At 39.5% G+C, this 23,640-nt stretch overlaps 1 protein-coding gene across 4 annotated transcripts in view; it reads right to left on the bottom strand.

The window, feature by feature from the left end:
* CTNNA2 (catenin alpha 2) overlaps nt 1-23,640 on the bottom strand; it is a 1,253,094-nt gene that overhangs the window by 78,468 nt on the left and 1,150,986 nt on the right. For all 4 annotated transcript variants that reach the window (XM_055400364.2, XM_088841736.1, XM_088841737.1 and 1 more), the window contains exon 12: nt 5,296-5,447. In XM_055400364.2, the coding sequence (XP_055256339.1) occupies nt 5,296-5,447 (152 nt within the window). The remainder of the gene's footprint in view (nt 1-5,295; nt 5,448-23,640) is intronic.

The following is a 23,640-nucleotide window of genomic DNA, read 5'->3' as shown; positions in this document are numbered from 1 at the left end:
TTTATTTTTGGGAAAATCAACACTTTGAGAGAGAAGAAGGCATGGCCAGTTTAGCTGGATAAGAGCTCCACTTGTCTTACTGTCTTTCACCTGATTCAGTGCAATGATATTTTAAAACAGACTTAACTATTATACATAGAAAGCAAACCAAGAATTGAAGTATAAAATGAAGCCATTTTGGTGCTGAAAGCAGAAAGACTTTTAAAATAACAATTTGTACATACCGTATATTTCTCCCTTCCTGTTTTAAGTGGTGTGAAATACATCCGATCAAATCACTTGAAATGTCAAGATGGAGGAATGACACTTTATGTAACAAAGATATGGCATTTTTACCTAAATTATGTTTTTTTACAGCTCATGAATGAATAAGTGAATGATGGCTATAAACTTGCTCAGCCTCCCAGATGAATAGTTGTCACAAAAATGTGAAGGCTAACAAAGCAGAAAAATGGCAAAAAAGGGAATATGTCTTGAGAATTATAGTGGAATTTAGTGCCAAATGCTTTGAAAACACAACTCTCATGGTCTATTATTTCACAAGTTAGTATATAATGGGAAAAATACAGGTTCAAAAGCCTATTTTTCCTTTCTCCTTTAATTTTCATACTTTTCCCTCTGTCACCTTCCTATCTCCAGACGTATCTGTTTCTCTTTCTCCCTAACACACATTGTATTTTTTTTTAATATTTACTTTTATTGATTTATTTATTGGCTGTGCTGGGTCTTAATTGCAGCATGGGGAATCTAGTTCCCTAACCAGGGATTAAACTTTGGGTCTCCTGCATTGGGAGCCTAAAGTCTTAACCACTGGACCACTAGGGAAGTCCATCACACATAGTATTAAACACCAAACAATGCATCACAATGAAGGGAAAAAAATATAGCTTTTGCTTTCCAAAATTTCAGCCAAAAGAAGGTTGTTGCTGTCATTTGGTGGCTAATTTGTGTCCAACTCTTGTGACACCATGAACTGTAGCCCACCAGATTCTTATGTCCATGGGATCTCCCAAGCAAAATACTGGAGTGGGTTGCCACTTTCCTTCTTCAGTGGCTAAGTCATGTCCAACTCTTTTGTGATCCCATGGACAGCAGCCCAACAGGCTTCTCTGTCCATGGGATCTCCCAGACAAAAATACTGGAGTAGGTTGCCATTTCCGTCTCCAGGGGGTCTTCCCAACCCTGGGATCAAACCCAGGTCTCCTGCCAATACAGGTGGATTCTTTACGACTGAGCCACCAGGGAAGCCCCTAAAGAAAGTAATAGACCTCAAAAGAAATAGTGTCAAGATTATGATCACAGCAGAAAGATTTATAGGTAGTTAAAGAATAGAATCAGTATTTTTGAGGGAGAAAATTTAGGGAAAGATTTGAGCCAGGTCTTGAAAGATAGTAAGAGTTTGACAGATCTAAAATAGGAAAGTTGGAAGAACAGGAAATACGTCTGACTGTCTTTTCCAAAATTGAATTCCACATTGTTATATATATTTCAGTTCAGTTCAGTTCAGTCGCTCAGTCATGTCTGACTCTTTGTGACCCCATGAACCACAGCACACCAGGCCTTCCTGTCCATCACCAACTCCCGGAGTTTACTCAAACTCATGTCCATCGAGTCGGTGATGCCATCCAGCCATCTCATTCTCTGTCGTCCCCATCTCCTCCTACCCCCAATCCCTCCCAGCATCAGACTCTTTTCCAGTGAGTCAACTCGTCGCATGAGGTGGCCAAAGTTTTAGTATTGTCTGATACAACTTATACAATTCTCTGAACACTTTGAATTAATCATGGAATTATTATGAAAGAGAGATGTATTTAACATGGGAAATCAAGCTGATTAAAGATGAGAAGATAAGAAGATGCTGTGGTTGCTCCCCAGCAAAGAAGCTAGCTGAATGGTTCAGGAGACTCATTAGTGTCCGTAAAGAAGGAAGAGAGACTCTTTCTGGTGATGCTCTACTCTGCCTGCTCAGATCACCTTGGAAGCGTCATTCTGTTTCCTGGATACCACAGTCAAAGAGGATACACATAGATTTAATGACTTCATGATTTCGAAGATACCCAAATTTGGAGGAGAATTAATGCCAAACATGAACTCCTTAAAGAACTAGGTATATATTGTCCAGTTCAGTTCAGTAACTCAGTTGAGTCTGACTCTTTGAGACCCCATGGATTGCAGCATGCCAGGCTTCCCTGTCCATCACCAACTTCCGGAGTTCACCCAAACTCATATGCATTGAGTAGGTGATGCCATTCAGCCATCTCATCCTCTGTCGTCCCCTTCTCCTCCCTCCCCCAATCCCTCCCAGCATCAGGGTCTTTTCCAATGAGTCAACTCTTCACATGAGGTAACCAAAGTATTGGAGTTTCAGCTTTAGCAACAGTCCTTCCAATGAACACCCAGGACTGATCTCCTTTAGAATGGACTGGTTGGATCTCCTTGCAGTCCAAGGGACTCTCAAGAGTCTTCTCCAACACCACAGTTCAAAAGCATCAATTCTTCAGTGCTCAGCTTTCTTCACAGTCCAACTCTTAGATCCATACATGACTGCTGGAAAAACCATAGCCTTGACTAGACAGACCTTTGTTGGCAAAGTAATGTCTCTGCTTTTTTAATATGCTGTTAAATTTGGTCATAACTTTCCTTCCAAGGAGTAAGCGTCTTTTAATTTCATGGCTGCAATCAGCATCCGCAGTAATTTTGGAGCCCCCAAAAATAAAGTCTGACACTGTTTTCACTGTTTCTCCATCTATTTCCCATGAAGTGATGGGACAAGATGCCATGATCTTAGTTTTCTGAATGTTGAGCTTCAAGCCAACTTTTTCACTCTCCTTATTCATTTCCATCAAGAGGCTTTTGAGCTCCTCTTCACTTTCTGCCATAAGGGTGCTGTCATCTGCATATCTGAGGTTATTGATATTTCTCCCAGCAATCTTGATTCCAGCTTGTGCTTCTTCCAGCCCAGCGTTCCTCAGGATGTACTCTGCATATAAGTTAAATAAGCAGGGTGACAATATACAGCCTTGACGTACTCGTTTTCCTATTTGGAACCAGTCTGTTGTTGCATGTCCAGTTCTAACTGTTGCTTCCTGACCTGCAAACAGGTTTCTCAAGAGGCAGGTCAGGTGGTCTGGTATTCCCATCTCCTTCAGAATGTTCCACAGTTTATTGTGATCCACACAGTCAAAGGCTTTGGCATAGTCAATAAAGCAGAAATAGATGTTTTTCTGGAACTCTCTCACTCTTTCGATGATCCAGCGGATGTTGGCAATTTGATCTCTGGTTCCTCTGTCTTTTCCAAATCCAGCTTGAACATCTGGAAGTTCACGGTTTACATATTGCTGAAGCCTGGCTTGGAGAATTTTGAACATGACTTTACTAGCATGTGAGATGAGTGCAATTGTGCGGTAGTTTGAGCATATTTCAGCATTGCCTTTCTTTGTGATTGGGATGAAAACTGACATTTTCCAGTCCTGTGGCCACTGCTGAGTTTTCCAAATTTGCTGGCAGATTGAATGTAGCACTTTCACAGCATCATCTTTCAGGATTTGAAATAGCTCCACTGGAATTCCATCACCTCTACTAGCTTTATTCGTAGTGATGATTTCTAAGGCCCACTTGACTTCACATTCCAGGATGTCTGGCTCTAGGGAGTGATCACACTATCGTGATTATCTGGGTCATGAAGATCTTTTCTGTATAGTTCTTCTGTGTATTCTTGCCACCTCTTCTTAATATCTTCTGCTGCTGTTAGGTCCAGAGAGACCAATAAATCACAGATACTTCTTGAAGTACTGAGGGACTGCACACAGAAAATAAGTTGATGGAAAATAAATTGATTGTTACTGTTTTGCTGTATTTGAGGGGATGTTGGTTTAAATGTTCAGTGGTCACCCCGAAAGAAAGTTTTTCAAGATGCACTCAGTGATTAACTTTTGGTTCACTGAGCAACCCCAGAGACAACAATGAAGGTTGAGGATGGAGATATAGTCTAAGGCTGCCTCATCCAAAATGGTGATTGCAGATACACGGAGGTATTGAGAACATTAAATGCAGCTGGTGCCACATGTTGAAATGCTACCTTTGGATATTGATTGAAATAAATAAAATACATTTTTAAAACTAATTTCATCTGTTGTTTTTTTTTTTTTGCCTTATCAACATACCTACTAAAAATTGAAATTGTAAATATGGCTCCCATATATTTCCATAGGATAGCAAGATGAGCACTGCAGACTCATCATCTCTGCCTCAATCCTAATAGCCACAAACATATCCATGTCATTAACCCACGTTTATTTTATGAAAGAGTTCTGTGTCTAAGAAAAGCATTTGAAACCTACTATACTGAACTGTCAATAAGGCAAGGAGAAAAATATTCTCAACTTATGATGGAATATTACACAGCTGTTGAAGTCGCTCAGTGTCTGACTCTTGAGACCCCATGGACTGTAGCCTACCAGGCTCCTCCATCCGTGGGATTCTCCAGGCAAAAGTACTGGAGTGGGTTGCCATTTCCTTCTCCAGGAGATCTTCCCAACCCAGGGATCAAACCTGGGTCTCTCGCATTGGAGGCAGACGCTTTACCATCTGAGCCACCAGGGAAGCTCGATAGATAGAATAAAGTAAGCTATTGTCTTCACAGGGATAGACAAAGGCACACTGTATGCAAACAAAGCAAGTTGTAAGTAACAGTTAACTGAGTTTTGAAATCTGTTATATTATGTTTTCTCAAGTGTGTCTAATCATTTTGGCAACTGTTTGGAAGATTCACAGCTACCCAAAATCAGAAGACTGAGGGATGGGAAGACAGTAGGAAAGGTGATAGGAGAGGTTTGCTGATTATTTAGCTTTATTTATATCTTCATGATCTGTTACAAGAAGAATGTAGCTATCTGTCACTTTATTGCATTATCATTATTATTATCATTATCATGATCACTAATACTACTAAGCTGGGTGATCTTCATTTTCTTCCATCACATGGCTTTCTGATTATAATGGGAAGTGGTATTACCAAAGGGGAACGGCAAAGGCACCCCTAAATGGGTATCAAATTAAGGTAATAATGTGTGGAAGAAACAGGCAGGACATCACCCTTCAGGATGTTCAGTGCTGATCTAGACCTGTTGGGATCATTAATCCCTTTATAAGTAAAAAGTCCCCCTTGTCTGACTAAATGAAGAGCTAAACAGCTTACTAAGTTAGACTAAATAAGAAAAATAATACAAAGAGTAAATTCTTTGGGGACCCTACTGGACACTCCAGTCAGCTCCAAGCTACAGCGACCTCACATACCCTGATCATCAGCACAGCCTTTCTGATGTCCCGAACGCCGTCATACACCAGACGAGAGGCATCGATGAACTCGTTCTCCTCAAACGGCTGAGGGACGTTGGCACTCAGGGCTTCAATGGCAACCTCCACTTGTTCAGCAAAGCGTGGCATCACTGGTGTAAACAAAGTGAAAAGCAGTGGATTAGGCAGTCTTTCTTTCATGCTTCCTTGTTTCTCTTAGGGAAGGTGGCAGACTCTGGGCATTCCAACATTCACATGGAGCATGGTGTCCACCTGTCCAGTAGGGGATCCCAATTTAGTGATCTTTGTGCCACTTACCTTCAGCAGGGGGAAGAAATCATTACTCCATGAAAGGTGATGGTCTGCAACCGAACAAGTTTGTGAAACCTGCCCAAGTTAGTGTGGCATACGGTATGTGAGTCAAGGTTTCCTGTTATCCTAAGTTGAGTTTCACTTCTGCTAACTCCTAGCTGTGAAACCTTGACCATGCTTTCTTGCTGTTGCTGCTGCTTTTACTCGCTAAGTCATGTCCAATTCTGCGACTCCATGGAATGTAGCCCATCAGGCTCTTCTGTCTATGGGATTTCCCAGGCAAGAATACTGGAGTGGGTTGCTATTTCCTTCCTGACCCAGGAATTGAACACGCCTCTCCTGCTTGGCAAGTGAATTCTTTACCACTGAGGCACCTAGAAAACCTACCATCTTTTCTTAAACCTTGTAAATCTGTTTCTTTGTCTATAAAATGTAATAGTAAATCCTACCTTGGGGTTCAGTGAGGTAATGCATACAAATGCACTGGATGGCACCTGTCCTTAAAAAGCTTCAATAAATATGCAACTAATATCAGAAACTAAAGTCACAGCTGGTTGAGCAGCAGACTTAGTCTACATCACTGCATAGTAAAATATAAACAAAATGATCCAATCCATTCCACTTCTTTCTGGAATGCAGGTCTTGAGACTTTGAAGGCGGGGAAATGACTGCGGAGGGAGACTTGTAGAAAGACTGTCTAAGAGAGGAGAGAGAAATCCCAGAAAATTCCATCAGAAAGACTACAGAAAGAGACCAACGGACTCAAAAATAAATTTGATTCTGTTCCATTTTACCGGGACTTTGTTGATATGCCAGAGGATACATATGAACATTTTAAAATGCAGGCACCTCTTTCCTTAAATGAGGACACCTGCATACAGACTGGAAGTTTGTAGAAAGTACACTTAGTGGCTACTTAAGAAATGCTGCTGATTCACTGATTCTTGAAAATTATATCTCAATATTTTCAACTGTTATCTTGTAAAAATCAATTCACATAGCAAATGAAAGCCAGAAGCACAATTTATTTTATTTACAAGGACAATAAAGTAGAAACGCCATTCATCTCTTTCCATTTCCGGAATCTCATGCCTGGTTCGTCATGATACTCATTTTCATCCTCAGTTTAGTTCAGTCGCTCAGTGGTGTCCAACTCTTTGCGACCCCATGAACCGTAGCACGCCAGGCCTCCCTGTCCATCTCCAACTCCCGGAGTCCACCCAAACCCATGTCCATTGTGTCAGTGATGGCATCCAACCATTTTCATCCTCAGTGGATATTTTAACATCCATTTTAATCCCTAGCGTGAGAAACTCTGCTAGATTACTTTACTCTCAACGGTCAGCATATTCAATATAAAACACTCCTTAAAAATTGTATTTCTACTAGGAAAAGTCAAACATTATTTTTAAAAGAGGAGTGTTAGAAGAAAACACAGTAACCACTCTTTCAATGGAAATTATCAAAACCAAAGCATTGCAAGGGGTAAATTTCCTCTGTGAGTAAATTACTATCGTTGGTTCTCTATACTATTTGAATTTTTCACTTGGGCCTTTGAACTGCTTTTATATGAAAGGAACTGGGAGATATTGACCTGAACTGCTGCAAAATATGATTCAAATAAACATATATTTCTAAAAACTACCACATTAAGCTAAAACCATTTCAGTTATCCATTTGTGTTGGGAATTAGCTGTTTTACATGATTAACTAATCTAGATCATTGAGACTGACCTTCTTAAGTATGAAAATATTTTTGTATGTATCTATCGTTTTCATATGAGTGTCTTCCTTAAATTAAAATTAAAAGTTCCTTTCTTTTCTTAAACCAAATTTTAAATAATATTAATCCCATTTGATATCAAAGCTGCCATCATGGCCATCAACAATTTTACAGATGTGTATGATAGTATCAGTAGCATTTATATGCACAAATCTTTGTCCTTTTTTTTTATAATTGATCAATGATTGGTATTCCCACATGTATGTAACATAAATACTCTTAAAAATCAATAAGAAAAAAAATAAAAATAGATAAAAGATTAGAAAAGACACTTCACAGAAAAGAAATCCCATATTATTGATAAACACATAAGATGCTTGACTTCACTGATAATTGGAAAAATTACAATGTAAACAATGAGATATTTCATACTTGTTGGAGGATGGGAAAACAAATTAAGGCTTACAATATACATCTTACTGACCATGTGAAAAAAGGGTACTCTTCTACATAGATGGAGTAAAAAAGTGGCATATGCTTTGTCAAAATCCAGAACAATGAAACTTTCTAGTCCCAACCAGTAAATTAGAACATTAGCTGGGGCATGGCCAAATACTGACTTCTGGGAAGATACTGATTAGGAGACTGTTTACATTTTAAGCACAGGAATTTCCTTGTGCTTCTACAGTTACAGCTGTCTTTTGTTAGGTTTAATATTCCAAGAGTTAATCATAACAAGAGTTTTATTAAACCTGCAAATAATAAGTGCTTTAAAGGATCAGATATTGCCAAATGTTAATATTTGTTATACCGTGGGGTACAAGTTGGGTGTCAGTTTTATGAGTCTCTGTTCATTTGATATATTTGAATCTTCTCCAATTTCAAATATTTAAAAAGAGATCAATATATTACCCAGAAAGCTGTATCTCTCCTTACAGAATAAGGCTCTGAAAAAAATTAAGTTCTAGTTCATGGCCCAGAACATAGTAGAAATTGATTTGATCCACGGTACTAAGTGAGGAAATCCCTCAGAAGCTGTGACTGTGATCACATGCTTAATATAGCACCTTAAAACCTGCCAGCTGGAAAGCTGAGTCTAGCAGTCCCCACCCTCTCCACTCTCTGGAGGAAAACCTTTGATTAAAGTCTTAAAGGAAGAGTGGGGTTGTATTGCTCTGTTTTGTCTGTTCAAGGTCATCTTGAGGAGAGCTGGGGAGGAGAAAAATGCAGGTCACAGGCTCTCTTTCTCCACCTGCCTCTAGCCCTGATTCTCTCAGGTGAGAGAGAAGAAAGTTAACCTCTGTGCATACAGTCACTTCAGTCATGTCCTACTCTTTGCGACCCCATGGTCTGGAGCCCACCAGGCTTCTCTGTCTATGGGATTCTCCAGGCAAGAATACCAGAGTGGATTGCCATGCCCTCCTCTAGGGAATCTTCCCAGTCCAAGTATTGAATTTGTATTGAATTCAATCCTATGAATTGCAGGCAGATTCTTTACCACTGAGCCACCAGGGAAGCCCCAAGCTAAACTCTAATGGACCATTTTCATAAGGGACACTCTGGGGCCCAAAACATCACCTGTACTGCTTGGGAACCCCAGGTTTGGAGAAGGGTATTCTGTTTGCTCCAGCATGGAGTGCAGAATCCCACTTGTTAGATTTAGGAGTTAGAGTTTTTGCAGGAACAACAATGTTGTGCATGTGGCACTGTCAGAAGAGGCAGAAACAAGAGACTGCAACAGAAAATACCATCCATTTTCCAAGCAGGAAAAAAAAAATGGTGTGGGAACAGATGTGAAAGTTTTACTTTTCCAAAGAGGTGCTCAAAGGGAAATTTAGCATTAATATTCCAATGACTTATTACGCTGCTCAAGCTGGTAAGACCTAGAACTTGAACCTATTCCATTTGATATTTATGTATTATAACAGACAAGACATCTATTTCTCGTACTACAATTCAGGATTTTTCAGGTCTGACCCTTAAGAAAAATTTCCTACATGCTCTGTTCCTAAGTGTATTCAGTACTTATTTATTTAGGGCTTGGTCAACTGCTACCACACTTTAACCAACATACCTTTGCACTCCACATTGCTGTTCTATTTTCTGTTTAAGTTTTATCCTCTTTTGTTTTTGAAGTGATAAGACAGACAAACAAAAGTTTACAGGACAGTTTGAATTCCTGGGTAGCTCAGTGGCAAAGAATCCACCTGCCAATGCAGAAGACACAGGAGACTCAGGTTTAACTCCTGGATTGCAAAAATCTGGAGGAGGGAGGGCATGGCAACATACTCCAGTATTCTTGCTTGGAGAATCCCATGGACAGAGGAGCCTGGTGGTCTACAGGCCACAGAGTAACAAATAGTCAGACATGACTGTAGTGACTAAGCATGCATGTACACATCAGTATTCTTGCCTGGAAAATCCTGTGAATAGGGGAACCTGGCAGATTGCAGTCCACAGGGTCGCAAAGAGTCAGATATGACTTAGTGACTGAATACACACACATGATCCATCACGACAAACTGAAGATTTTACTTTAACTATGAATTCTTTCAGACTTTAATAGGGTCTGAAAGATGAAATACTCAAAGTAATGCTGCGATAGAAAAAGCCTGAAAGTACTTCCAACATGACACTAATTCTGCTTCCCACTAACTAGGACAAAACACAGCACTGCCTTTGTGAGTCACACATTTTATATTAACAGAATTTCTGATATGGGATTCTATAAATAGAAGCTTCTTTCTAATTTCTGAGTTACATCTGAAAGTGTAGACACCACATTATTGTTATTTATCATAAATTGTGAATTACTCCTTAATAGCTCATGTCCTGAAAGGGTGATCAAAGTTGGAAATAAACTCTTAAATTCTCCCTGTAATTTTGCATGCAGAGTGCACACTAGGCCACAGAATGACATTCCAGGAGTAATGAAATCAGAGATAAGTAGGCATATAAAAATCAAGGTAGCCTTGTTCTAGTGTCGATGGAGATCCCAAACCAGAGGTGAGGAAGATCTAGACTGAATCCTCCTGAGAGACTTCAGCGGTGAAGTTTCAGAACACAGGGCGAGTCAATAAAATGAATGAAAAGTTGTACTAAAGATGCAAATAGGATTGCTGACAATCATAAGAGCCAATCTAAGGTAAACCGGAGGAAGTGTAAATGAATAGCCAATCCCTGCAACTAGCTCTGAGAAACTACACAAAATGTCCACGCCCTGCTTTAAATCTTCCAATCACTCCCTTTACTATAAAAGGGATAATAAAACCTCTTTATCAAGATATAAACACAAACATCTTACACCTGCCTATATCTGCCTCTGTCTCCCGGTCTCCTGCATTGCAGGCAGATGCTTCAACCTCTGAGCCACCAAGGAAGCCCCTACCTATTCCTACCTATATTCAAACTTTTCAGTTAGATTGAATTATTTCTATGTCTTCAAATATGACAGAGACATACCATGTCATACCAACATGTCCATGATCAATAGACTAAATGGACTTTCATACTAAAATATACTTCTCTCTCTGGCCCTAGTCAATATTTCCTCAATCTTCAATACCCAGATTAGAATCAACTGCCATTGTGAAGGATTCCTTAATTCCCAGACACTCCAAAGTTTGCAGTTCTCTATAATTTTATAGCCTTTTATTCTTGTACTAATATAGCACTTGATAAGATTGTTTAGTGCACTCTACTTCTGTATGTCAACTTCAGGGGGTCACTTTTAGGCAGAGACCATATCTTCTTCATTCATTGCATCTCAAGCTCATATTATACTTCTGGGTCATCAATTCAGATGGAAGAAGGATGGGAAGTGAAAGAATGGGACACAGGAAGGAAACTGTTTGTCATTGAATATTTCAGGGACAAAATGAGCAGTATCACATTCCACATATTAAGTTTCTCTCTGCCCATCACTTCCTATTAGTTCAGTGATTTTATTAAAATATTTCATAAGTTATTGTTGTTGTTGTTTGATAGCTAAGTAGTATGTGACTCTTTGTGACCCCATGGACTGCAGCATGCCAGGCTTCTCTGTCTTTCACTGTCTCCTGGAATTCACTCAAATTCATGTTCATTGAGTCGGTGATGTTACCTAACCATCCCATCCTCTGCCGCCCCTTTCTCCTTTTGCCTTTAAACTTTCCCAGCATCAAGGTCCAAATGAGTCAGCTCTTCGCATCAGGTGGCCAGTGTATTGAAGCTTCAGCTTTAGTCCTTCCAATGAATATTCAGGGTTGATTTCCTTTAGGATTGAATGGTTTGATTTCCTTGCAGTCCAAGGGACTCTCAAGAGTTTTCACCAGCACCACAGTTCGAAAGCATCAGTTCTTCAGTGCTCAGTCTTCTTTATGGTCCAACTGTCACATCTATACATGACTACTAGAAAAACCACAGCTTTGAGTATACAGACTTTTGTTGGCAAACGGATGTTTCTACTTTTTCATACACTGTCTAGGTTTCTAAACATAGAAACCTAGACATTTCTAGACGTGTTTCCTTACAAGGAGTGTCTTTTCATTTCATGGCTGTAGTCACTGTCTGTAGTGATTCTGGAACCAAAGAAAAGAAAAGAAAAGAAAATCTGTTTTCACTTTTTCCCTTCTATTTGCCATGAAGTAATGGAACTGGATGCCATGATCTTAGAATTTTTAATGTTGAATTTTAAGCCAGCTTATTCACTCTCTTATTTTACCCTCACCAAGAGGTTCTTTAGTTCCTCTTCACTTTCTGCCATTAGAGTGGTAACATCTGCATATTTGAAATGTTGATATTTCTCCAAACAATCTTGATTCCACTTGTGCTTCATCCAATCCAACAATTTGCGTGATGTACTCTGCACAGAAGGTAAATGAGCAGGTTGACAACACTCAGTCATGACATAGTCATTTCCCAATTTTTAATCAGACCACTGTTCCATGTCTGGTTCTAACTGTTGCTTCTTAACCTACATACAGGTTTCTCTGGAGGCAGTTAAGGTGGTCTGGTATTCCTATCTCTTTAAGAATTTTACACAGTTTGTTGTGATTCCCACAATCAAAGGCTTTAGTGTTGTCAATGTGGAGAAGGAAATGGCAGCCCACTCCAGTGTTCTTGCCGGGAGAATCCTGTGGATGGAGGAGCCTGGTGGGCTGTGCCCATAGAGTCACAGAGCTGGACACAACTGAAGCGACTCGGCATGCACACATGCACTGGAGAAGGAAATGTCAACTCACTCCAGTATTCCTGCCTGGAGAATCCCAGGGACAGAGAAGCCTGGTGGGCTGCCATCTATGGGGTCACACAGAGTCGGACATGACTGAAGCAACTTAGCAGCAGCAGAAGCAGCAGTGTAGTCAATGAAGTAGTAATAGATGTATTTTCTGGAATTCCTTTGTTTTCTCAATAATTCAACAGATGTTGGCAATTTGATCTCTGGTTCCTCTGCCTTTTCTAAATCCAGCTTTACATCTAGAGTTCTCAACTCATGTACTTCTGAAGTTCAGTTTGAAGGATTTTGAACATTACCTTGCTAGGATATTAAATGAGCACAACTGTATGGTAGTTTGAATATTCTTTGTAATTACCCTTTTTTGGGATTGAAATGAAAACCGATATTTTCCAGTTCTGGGGCCCCTGCTGAGTTCTCCAAATTTGCTGAAATACTGAGTGCAACAATTTAACATCATCTTTTAGGATATTTAGATAGCTCCATTGGAATTCCATCACTTCCACTATCTTTGTTTATAGCAATACTTCCTAAGGCCCACTTGACTCCATACTTCAGAATGTCTGGCTTTAGGTGAGTGACCACACTATAGTGGTTATCCAGGTCAATAAGACCGTTTCTGTACAGTTTTTCTGTGTATTCTTGCCACCTCTTCTTAATCTCTTCTGCTTCTGTTAGGTCCTTGCTGTTTCTGTCCTTTATCTTGCCCATCTTTGCATGAAATAGTCCCTTGATCTCTCCAATGTCTTGAAGAGATTTCTAGTCTTTCCCATTCTACTGTTTTCCTCTATTTCTTTGCAGTATTCATTTAAGACGGCCCTCTTACCTCTCCTTGTTATTCTCTGAAACTCTGAATTAAGTTGAGTATATCTTTCTCTTTTTCCCTTGCTTTTCACTTGTCTTCTTTCCTCAACTATTTGTAAAGGCTTCTTAGACAACCACTTTGTCTTCTTGCATTTCTTTTTCTTTGCTGCTGCTGCTGCTAAGTCACTTCAGTCGTGTCCGACTCTGTGAGATCCCATAGATGACAACCTACAAGACTCCCTCATTCCTGGGATTCTCCAGGCAAGAACACTGGAGTGGGTTGCCATTTCCTTCTCCAAGCATTGAAAGTGAAAAGAGAAAGTGAAGACGCTCAGTCATGTCCGACTCCTAGCGACCCCATGACTGCATCTTACCATGGACTGCTCCTCCGTCCCTTTTTCTTTCAGTTCAGTTCAGTTCAGTCACTCAGTCGTGTGCGACTCTTTGCGGCCCCATGAATCACAGCACACCAGGCCTCCCTGTCCATAACCAACTCCCGGAGTTCACTAACTCATGTCCATCGAGTCGGTGATGCCATCCAGCCATCTCATTCTCTGTCGTCCCCATCTCCTCCCTCCCCCAATCCCTCCCAGCATCAGACTCTTTTCCAGTGAGTCAACTCGTCGCATGAGGTGGCCAAAGTATTGCAGTTTCAGCTTTAGCATCAGTTCTTCCAATGAACAGCCAGGATTGATCTCCTTTAGAATGGACTGGTTGGATCTCCTTGCAGTCCAAGGGACTCTCAAGAGTCTTCTCCAGCACCGGATGTTTTTAATCATTGCCTCCTGTACAATGTTACAAACCTCCATACATAGTTCTTTAGGCACTCTGTCTACCAGATCTAATCCCTTGAATCTATTCATCACCTCTACTCTATAATCATAAAGAATTTGATTTAGATCATACCTGAATGGCCTGGTGGTTTCCCCTACTTTCTTCAACTTAAGCCTGAATTTTGCAATAAGATGCTCATGATCTGAACCACCCAGCTAAACTATGCCGATCTTCTGACCCAAAGACACTATGAGATAGTAAATGCTTATAATGTTAATCCAGTAAACTTTGGGGTGATGTGTTACAAAGCAATAGTTAACTAATGGAATATGCTATGCCAGAGGCAGAAATAACAGTAAAAATAGTCAGCAAGACATATTTATATTTCTGTTCTCTTACAGCAACTATGTTGGTTTAGGGTGCTGGTATATTCATGGCACCCAAGCAGGAGATTAACTGACTCTTGATATTTGATTATATTTATTTGTTATTTATATAATGTATATTTATCATTCAATTTGAATCTCAGCTGACTCAAACATAAAAGAGCTGGGCTTCAGGTTTTAGGTAAGGTTTTAAAAAATAATCCATTCAACAAATGTTATATACAGTGTTACATGTAAAAACAAGTAGTACTTAGCCATTGGAATAAAGTGGCAAATAAATATGATCTTGGCTTCAAGGAATGAAAAAGTGGGATGCATATAAGAAGCTGGGCACCATGCTAGGCACATAATATTCACAGTAAATGGTTCTTCACATCATGACCCTGTGTATCTACCCATCCACGCTCCCTTTTCTTTGTTTACAGCAAGTGAAATCACCCAATTGCCTTTGGATAGAACTTGGAGGTACAACTACATGATTTATCACTAAAAAGTGGGTCTTGTGGGAAGGAAGTTGAAAATCGCACACAAATTTGTCCTCGAATCTCTAAAAATTGGAAAGTTGGTACAATTTACCCTGAAAACAGTTTCCCTGCTTTTATACCTTTCTCTCTCCTTGGCAGGACTACATCATCCTTCTGATGGCTTTGCATTTTTAATAACGAATTTCCTATGAAATCTGCCTTCAGGACAAGATTTTATAAACTCACTCTTAGAATTTTTCATTTTATCTTCAATGCCAAGAAAGTCAGTGTTAAACACTATATTCCATTATGACCTCACCAAGATCCATGAGGAAAGAAAATCTTGAAAACTTAAGAGACATTACCAAAAAGCTTGTAACTAGAAAAAAAAATCAAACCCAGCTTCCTTAGCTAAAATTAGACACACTTTCTATAAAACCTGCCAACTTAACATAATATTCTTGTGAAAATGTTTTCCTTCTATCTCAAATGCATACTATTATATATTAGTTGGTTGATTGGATTTGAATCTTGAGTAAAGTATCCTCAAATTTTTTTAAGTGTGGAGGAGGAAGTATGAAAATAATATTTAAACACTCTCAAATAAAAGTATACTCTGTCTGAAGCAGTGATACATTAACTTTCACTGTGCTTTCTCTTGGTAACTCTTAATCAAGCTAAAGGCAAAGGAGAAAAGGAAAGATATACCCATTTGAATGGAGAGTTCCAAAGACTAGCAAGGAGAGATAAGAAAGCCTTCCACAGTGATCAATGCAAAGAAATAGAGGAAAATAATAGAATGGGAAAGACTAGAGATCTCTTCAAGAAAATTAGAGATATCCAAGGGAACATTTCATACAAAGATGGACACAATAAAAGGCAGAAATGGTATGGGCCTAACAGAAGCAGAAGGTATTAAGAAGAAGTGGCAAGAATACACAGAAGAGCTATACAAGAAAGATCTTCATGACCCAGATAACCATGATGGTGTGATCAATAACCTAGAGCCAGATATCCTGGAATGTGAAGAAGTCCATTGAGCCTTAGGAAGAATCACTACAAACAAAGCTGGTGGAGGTGATGGAATTTCAGTTGAGCTATTTCAAATCCTAAAAGATGATGCTGTGAAAGTGTTGCACGCAATATGTCAGCAAATTTGGAAAACTCAGCAGTGGCCACAGGACTGGAAAAGGTCAGTTTTCATTCCAATCCTAAAGAAAGGCAATGCCAAAGAATGTTCAAACTACCACACAATTGCACTCATCTCACATGCTAGCAAAGTAATACTCAAAATTCTCCAAGTCAGGCTTCAACAGTACGTGAACTGTGAACTTCCAGATGTTCAAGCTGGATTTGGAAAAAGCAGAGGAACTATTGATCAAATTGCCTAGAAAAATCAAGAGAATTCCAGAAAAATATCTACTTCTGCTTTATTGATTATGCCAAAGCTTTTGACTGTATAGATCACAATAAACTGGAAAATTCTTAAAGAGATGGTAGTACCAGACCACCTTACCTGCCTTCTGAGAAATCTGTATGCAACAGATAGAACAAGAAGCAACAGTTAGAAATGCACATGGAAAAACAGACTGGTTCCAAATTGGGAAAGGAGTATGTCAAGGTTGTATATTGTCACCCTGTTTATTTAACTTATATGCAGAGTACATCATGTGAAATGCCAGGCTGGATGAAGCGCGAGCTAGAATCAAGATTGCCGGGAGAAATATCAATAACCTCAGATATGCAGATGACACCACCCTTATGGCAGAAAGTGAAGAGGAACTAATGAAAGTAAAAGAGAAGAGTGAAAAAGCTGGCTTAAAACTCAACATTCTAAAAAAGAAGATCATGGCATCTGGTCCCATCACTTCATGGCAAAGATGGGGAAACAATGGAAACAGTGACAGACTTTATCTTCTTGGGCTCCAAAATCACTGCAAATGGTGACTGCAGACATGAAATTAAAAGATTTGCTCCTTGGAAGAAAAGCTATAACCAAACTAGACAGTATATTAAAAAGCAGAGACATTATTTTGCCAACAAATGTCCATCTAGTCAAAGCTATGGTTTTTCCAGTAGTCATGTATGGATGTGAGTGTTGGATCAAAAAGAATGTTGAGCCCTGAAGAATTGATGCTTTTGAATTGTGGTATTGGAGAAGACTCTTGAGAGTCCTTTGGACTTCAAGGAGATCCAACCAGTCCACCATAAAAGAAATTATACCTACATATTCACTGGAAGGACTGATGCTAAAGCTAAAGCTCCAATACTTTGGCCACCTGATGTGAAGAACTGACTCACTGGAAAAGACCCTGATGCTGAGAAAAACTGAAGGCGGGGGGAGAAGGGGATGACAGAGGATGAGATGGTTTAATTGCATCATTGACTCAATGAGCACGAGTTTGAGCAAGCTCAAGTTGATGATGCATAGGGAAGCCTGGCTTACTGCAGTCCACGGGGTCACAAAGAGTCAGACAGGACTCAGCGACTGAGTTGAACTGAATCAAGGTGGGAAATGATGAGCTCTGGAAGCCAGGCGCTAGGACAAAAGAAGTCCAGTTTAATCTGTCCCCTATTCCCTGGTGACTATTTGTCAGCTGTTTCGGCCTCTCCAGAAAACCATCAGCATCCTCCTGGTTAGTCCAAAGTCTTTCATACCGTGTATATTCCTAGACTTTCTTTCGTCAGAATCAGTCATCTGTTCCCTCTGTGGGAGTTCCTAAAAGCTGCCATTTTCATAAACTCATGTTTGGAAAATTATAATATACATTTCAAATATCAAAATCAAATTCAAGTTCCAGAAGGCCATACATAACCCATGAGCTGAATTGTTTGGTGAAAGATGAAAAAGGACTGCTTAGAAGAAGGAAAAAAATTCTTCTAAATTCCATCCACGATAACTACCCTAAGAGAATCAGTCAGCATGCATCTGCTTTTGTCTAGACACAAACCCCTTTCCCCAGGGAAAGAAAATGCTTGCTTGGAAAATTCTTACATTTTAAAATAAGCATTTCAAAAATAATCACAAATGTTTCATAAGTTAAGAGAAAAGGATGGCATATTTAATTCTGAAACTTAAGGAATGAATAAAAAATTGAACATGATTCCTTATTTAGCTACAGTGTTTGTGGAAACCAAGATTGATAAATAGTTAATTTTGGCACCTGTGATGCTTTAAAATTTAAGATGACCTAAAATAAACGCTAAGAATTTATCGGTTCTAATCTTGATCATTAAGTGTGTAATTTTTAGAAAAGGTATAACCCCTAAAATAAGGTATCATACTATGTCAATTATGTTTTTCGTTTATATGAATAAACATTTTTGAGCTTCAATTCTCATCAAGGTTGGAGGAAATGAAAAGGTAGTCTCAGATCTGAAGGGGTTAAAATTAAATTAGGAAGCAACACACACACACACACACACACAGATAAAGACTAGAAGGTGGACAGAAAACAGAGAGACACGTTAAGACAGAGAAATGGACAAACAGAGTTTGCAACACAGGGCAGTATACAGTAGGGGCCTAATGAGTGACAGTGAGTAACAGGGCACAGGGGAGTGGGATCGGCTGGTATGGTTACAGAGGATTCACTTCCTCTCTAAGAAGAAACCAGCTAGTGTTAGAAAACTGGTAAAATATAGAAAGTCAAACCAGGTAAGGAGGTCATTTTGGGGTCACTTTGAACAGAATATGGGAGATCCAGGTGGCTCAGGTGATAAACAATCTGCCTGCAATGCAGGATACCCAGGTTTGATCCCTGGATCAGGGAAGATCCCCTGGAGAAGGGAATGGCTACCCACTCCAGCATTCTTGCCTGGAAAATTCCATAGACTGAGGAGACTGGTGGGCTAAAATGTGTGGGGCCACTTTCACTTTCACCAAAATATACAGAGTTTTTCTGGTTCTTACATCCATCTGTTATCCTAGTTTTAAGTATAGTTTCTTATTTTTCCTAATCAGATTATTATATTTCTGGAATATTTTAATGATGCACCCCTATAATTGACTGATGACATATTCCTCATTTCTTTGATTCAAATACTTATTGCTGGTGTGGTAGGGATTCTGGATGAAAGAAATCTATTATTGCCTCACTTGTGCCCAATTAATGCATCTTGGCCACCACTTCCTGTGGATACCCATGATATCTTTGAAATGACAAAGAAGTGTCATGTCCTTTGCAGTCCCTAGGATTCTGAGAATATGATGTAACTTAGTAAGAACTGGAAATTCATGTCTTCCTTTTTAGTTTTACTTTGAAAATTGGACACTAGAAAAGGGCTGTTTATTTCACTGTGTTGTTCCTTAAGTGTGTAATTGTGAGCCATCCTATATCCACCCTATGCCATCTCCACTTCCATGTTGGAAATTTATTATCAGGCTAAAATTGTTTCTCTTCCTTTCGCAAATTGTATTTGTCTCAGATGGTTCCAGAGTCAGAACCACCTAGAGTCCCTCTCCCTGAGAGAGCTGGTCATCTCTAATTCTAGCAGAACGTATTGTGTACAAACAAGTCAGCATAGAGAAGATATTTGCATATTTCTGCATTTCATGTACAGATTTTCTGAGCAAAAATGACTGGTAATCTGGTTCAAGGGATGATTCAATAGAAGTCCTAAAATGGTAAAAAAAAAAAAAAAAAAAAAAAGAATACCTGGAGGGAGATTTACAGATTTTAATTTTTGGCATATCAATTATACCTCAGTAAGCCTAAATAAAATCCCTTATGATTATACAGTGGAAGTGAGAAATAGATTTAAGGGACTAGATCTAATAGAGTGCCTGAGGAACTATGGACGGAGGTTCATGACGTTGTACAGGAGACAGGGATCAAGACCATCCTCATGGAAAAGAAATGCAAAAAAGCAACATGGCTGTCTGAGGAGGCCTTACAAATAGCTGTGAAAAGAAGAGAAGCGAAAAGCAAAGGAAAAAAGGAAAGATATAAGCATCTGAATGCAGAGTTCCAAAGAATAGCAAGGAGAGATAAGAAAGCCTTCCACAGAGATCAATATAAAGAAATAGAGGAAAACACAGAATGGGAAAGACTAGAAATCTCTTCAAGAAAATTAGATACCAAGGGAACATTTCATGCAAACATGGGCTCAATAAAAGACAGAAATGGTATGGACCTAACAGACGCAGAAGATATTAAGAAGAGATGGCAAAAATACACAGAAGAATTGTACAAAAAAGTTCTTCATGACCCAGATAATTGCAATGGTGTGATCACTCACCTAGAGCCAGACAGCCTGGAATGTGAAGTCAAGTGGGTCTGAGAAAGCATCACTACGAACAAAGCTAGTGGAGGTGATGGAATTCCAGTGGAGCTATTTCAAATCCTGAAAGACGATGCTGTGAAAGTGCTGCACTCAATATGCCAGCACATTTGGAAAACTCAGCAGTGGCCACAGGACTCGAAAAGGTCGGTTTTCATTCCAATCCCAAAGAAAGGCAAAGTCAAAGAATGCTCAAAATACCGAACACTTGCACTCATCTCACACGCTAGTAAAGCCATGCTCAAAATTCTCCAAGCCAGGCTTCAGCAATACGTGAACCATGAACTTCCAGATGTTCAAGCTGGTTTTAGAAAAGGCAGAGGAACCAGAGATCAAATTGCCAACATCCGCTGGATCACGGAAAAAGCAAGAGAGTTCCAGAAAAACATCTATTTCTGCTTCATTGACTATGCCAAAGCCTTTGACTGTGTGGATCACAATAAACTGTGGAACATTCTGAAAGAGATGGGACTGAGACCACCTGACCTGCCTCTTGAGAAACCTGTATGCAGGTCAGGAAGCAACAGTCAGACTGGACATGGAACAGACTGGTTCCAAATAGGAAAAGGAGTACGTTAAGGCTGGATATTGTCATCCTGCTTATTTAACTTATATGCAGAGTACATCATGAAAAATGCTGGGCTGGAAGAAGCACAAGCTGGAATCAAGGTTGCCAGGAGAAATATCAATAATCTCAGATATGCAGATGACACTGCCTCTTGATGAAAGTGAAAGAGGAGAGTGAAAAAGTTGGCTTGAAGCTCAACATTCGGAAGACAAAGATCATGGCATCTGGTCCCATCACTTCACAGGAAATAGATGGAGAAACAGCAGAAACCGTGTCAGACTTTATTTTTTTGGGCTCCAAAATCACTGCAGATGCTGATTGCAGCCATGAAATTAAAAGACACTTACTCCTTGGAAGGAAAGTTATGACCAACCTAGACAGCATATTAAAAAGTAGAGACATTACTTTGCCAACAAAAGTCCGTCTAGTCAAGGCTATGGTTTTTCCAGTGGTCATGTATGGATGTGAGAGTTGGACTGTGAAGAAAGCTGAGTGCTGAAGAATTGATGCTTTTGAACTGTGGTGTTGGAGAAGACTCTTGAGAGTCCCGTGGACTGCAAGGAGATCCAACCAGTTCATTTTAAAGGAAATCAGTCCTGGGTGTTCATTGGAAGGACTGATGCTAAAGCTGAAATTCCAATACTTTGGCCACCTCATGCGAAGAGTTGACTCATTGGAAAAGACTCTGATGCTGGGAGGGATTGGGGGCAGGAGGAGAAGGGAACGACAGAGGATGAGATGGCTGGATGACATCACCAACTTGATGGACATGAGATTGAGTAAACTCCACGAGTTGGTGATGGACAGGGAGGCCTGGCGTGCTGCCATTCATGGAGTCGCAAAGTCAGACAGGACTGAGTGACTGAACTGAACTGAACTGAAAGCTAAAACAAAGAAACAAGGGACTATGTGTAAACTCTTATAGGTATTTTTGAAAGCAGAGTCCCCAGACAACCTATATGTCATAAATAATACGCACTCCCTAATACAGGGACTTCCCTGGCTCAGATGGTAATGAGTCTGCCTACAATGCGGGAGACTCCCGTTTGATTCCTGGTTCCGGAAGATCCTCTGAAGAAAATGGCAACCCACTTCAATACTCTTGCCTGGAAATCCCATGGACGGAGGAACCTGATAGGCTACAGTCCATGGGGTCGCAAAAAGTGGGACAGGACTGAAAGACTTCACTTTCACTTTCTCCCCAGTGATATGCATTTACATCAAAAGGGAATGAAGCCAGGAGCCATTCATTTGTATTCCAAAGAGTTGTAACAACCTGGGTCGTCTTTCCTGAAGGGAGTTTATTAACATTAAAGAGTGAAGGTTTTTCTCTCCTCCTCAGGACAGGGAGGGAATCAGCTGAACAATTCCTACATAAGCTCTCAGATTTATAATTTTGTGGTCCTTCTCTTGTAGATTTATAATTTTGTGGTCCATTCATGTAGGCAGAATTTATCCGCCCTCATCACACTGCCTTGAAAAGTAGAATGAAGCACAGGGAAGTTTCTGGCAAGGGTACTGTTACTAAGAAAGAAATTTATTCTCTGAGCAAGAAACCTTACATTTGCATTCAAGATAAAACAAATAAACACCATCAGCCAGATCTGTACAATACTTCAAGTACATAGGTATCAGTCAACGGTTTGAGAAAACTACATGTTGCCTGTTTAAGGGCTATTACATGAATGAAATTGCATTCTCTTTCCTCCTACACTTCTGACGTCCCACCTCCACGAAGACCACAACCACAAATAAGTAAGACATTTACTCCATATTGTAATTATTTTGACCTTTCAGGGAGAAATAAAATGCTTTACACCAATAGTCAGAGTTATATTAAAAAGCATTTAAAATATATTAGGAAGTTGAGGCTGAACAATCTCAGTCATTATAGCTTCTGTTGAAATTCATTACTTTCATAATCTAATTTCAAGGTCAGTTACAGAGAAGTAAAGACTGTAATAGGCTTTCCATGTCTAATATCTAATATTTTTGTCTTTCTAATAATCTGGTCCTGCCACCTTCTGATATTATTCTTACTTCTGTCCATACCCTCTGTCCTCTGGCCATAGGGATAGGCAGGTCACTTTGACATGTCCAATCATAACGCTTGATCCCACAAGCAACAGAAATCAGATCAAGTGAATACGATGGTCTTTAACTTTTATCTAGCTTGTTTCACTTTTTCTACCTCATATTCAGTGCTCCCATTTCATTTAGTTTATGTTTTCCAATTTCTCCATCTCTTTTTTTATGTTCTTTCTCAAGCCTTTACTAAGCATAATAGAAAAGCTTTCACATATATATATTATATATATATATATATATATATATAGAGAGAGAGAGAGAGAGAGAGAATGTATAATATTTTAGGAAACAGGAATTTTTGTCCATCCAAAAATTTATGATATTTTAATTCTACTTGTTTAAAACATCTATTTCTGCTACATTGACTATGCCAAAGCCTTTGTGTGGATCACAATAAACTGTGGAAAATTCTGAAAGAGAGGGGAATACCAGACCACTTGACCTGCCTCTTGAGAAACCTGTATGCAGGTCAGGAAGCAACAGTCAGAACTGTACATGGAACAACACACTGGTTCCAAATAGGAAAAGGAGTACGTCAAGGTTGTATATTGTCACCTTACTTATTTAACTTATATGCAGAGTACATTATGAGGAATGCTGGGCTGGAAGAAGCACAAGCTGGAATCAAGATTGCTGGGAGAAATATCAATAACCTCAGATATACAGATGACACCACCCTTATGGCAGAAAGTGAAGAGGAACCAATAAGCCTCTTAATGAAAGTGAAA

The sequence above is a fragment of the Moschus berezovskii genome, chromosome 11 (assembly GCF_049115385.1).
Source record: "Moschus berezovskii isolate FMDL1 chromosome 11, NW_MosBer_1.0, whole genome shotgun sequence".
NCBI classification, from domain to species: Eukaryota; Metazoa; Chordata; class Mammalia; order Artiodactyla; family Moschidae; genus Moschus; species Moschus berezovskii.
The sequence above is the reverse complement of the archived record's forward strand: the minus strand, read 5'-3'. Positions and strand labels throughout refer to the sequence as shown.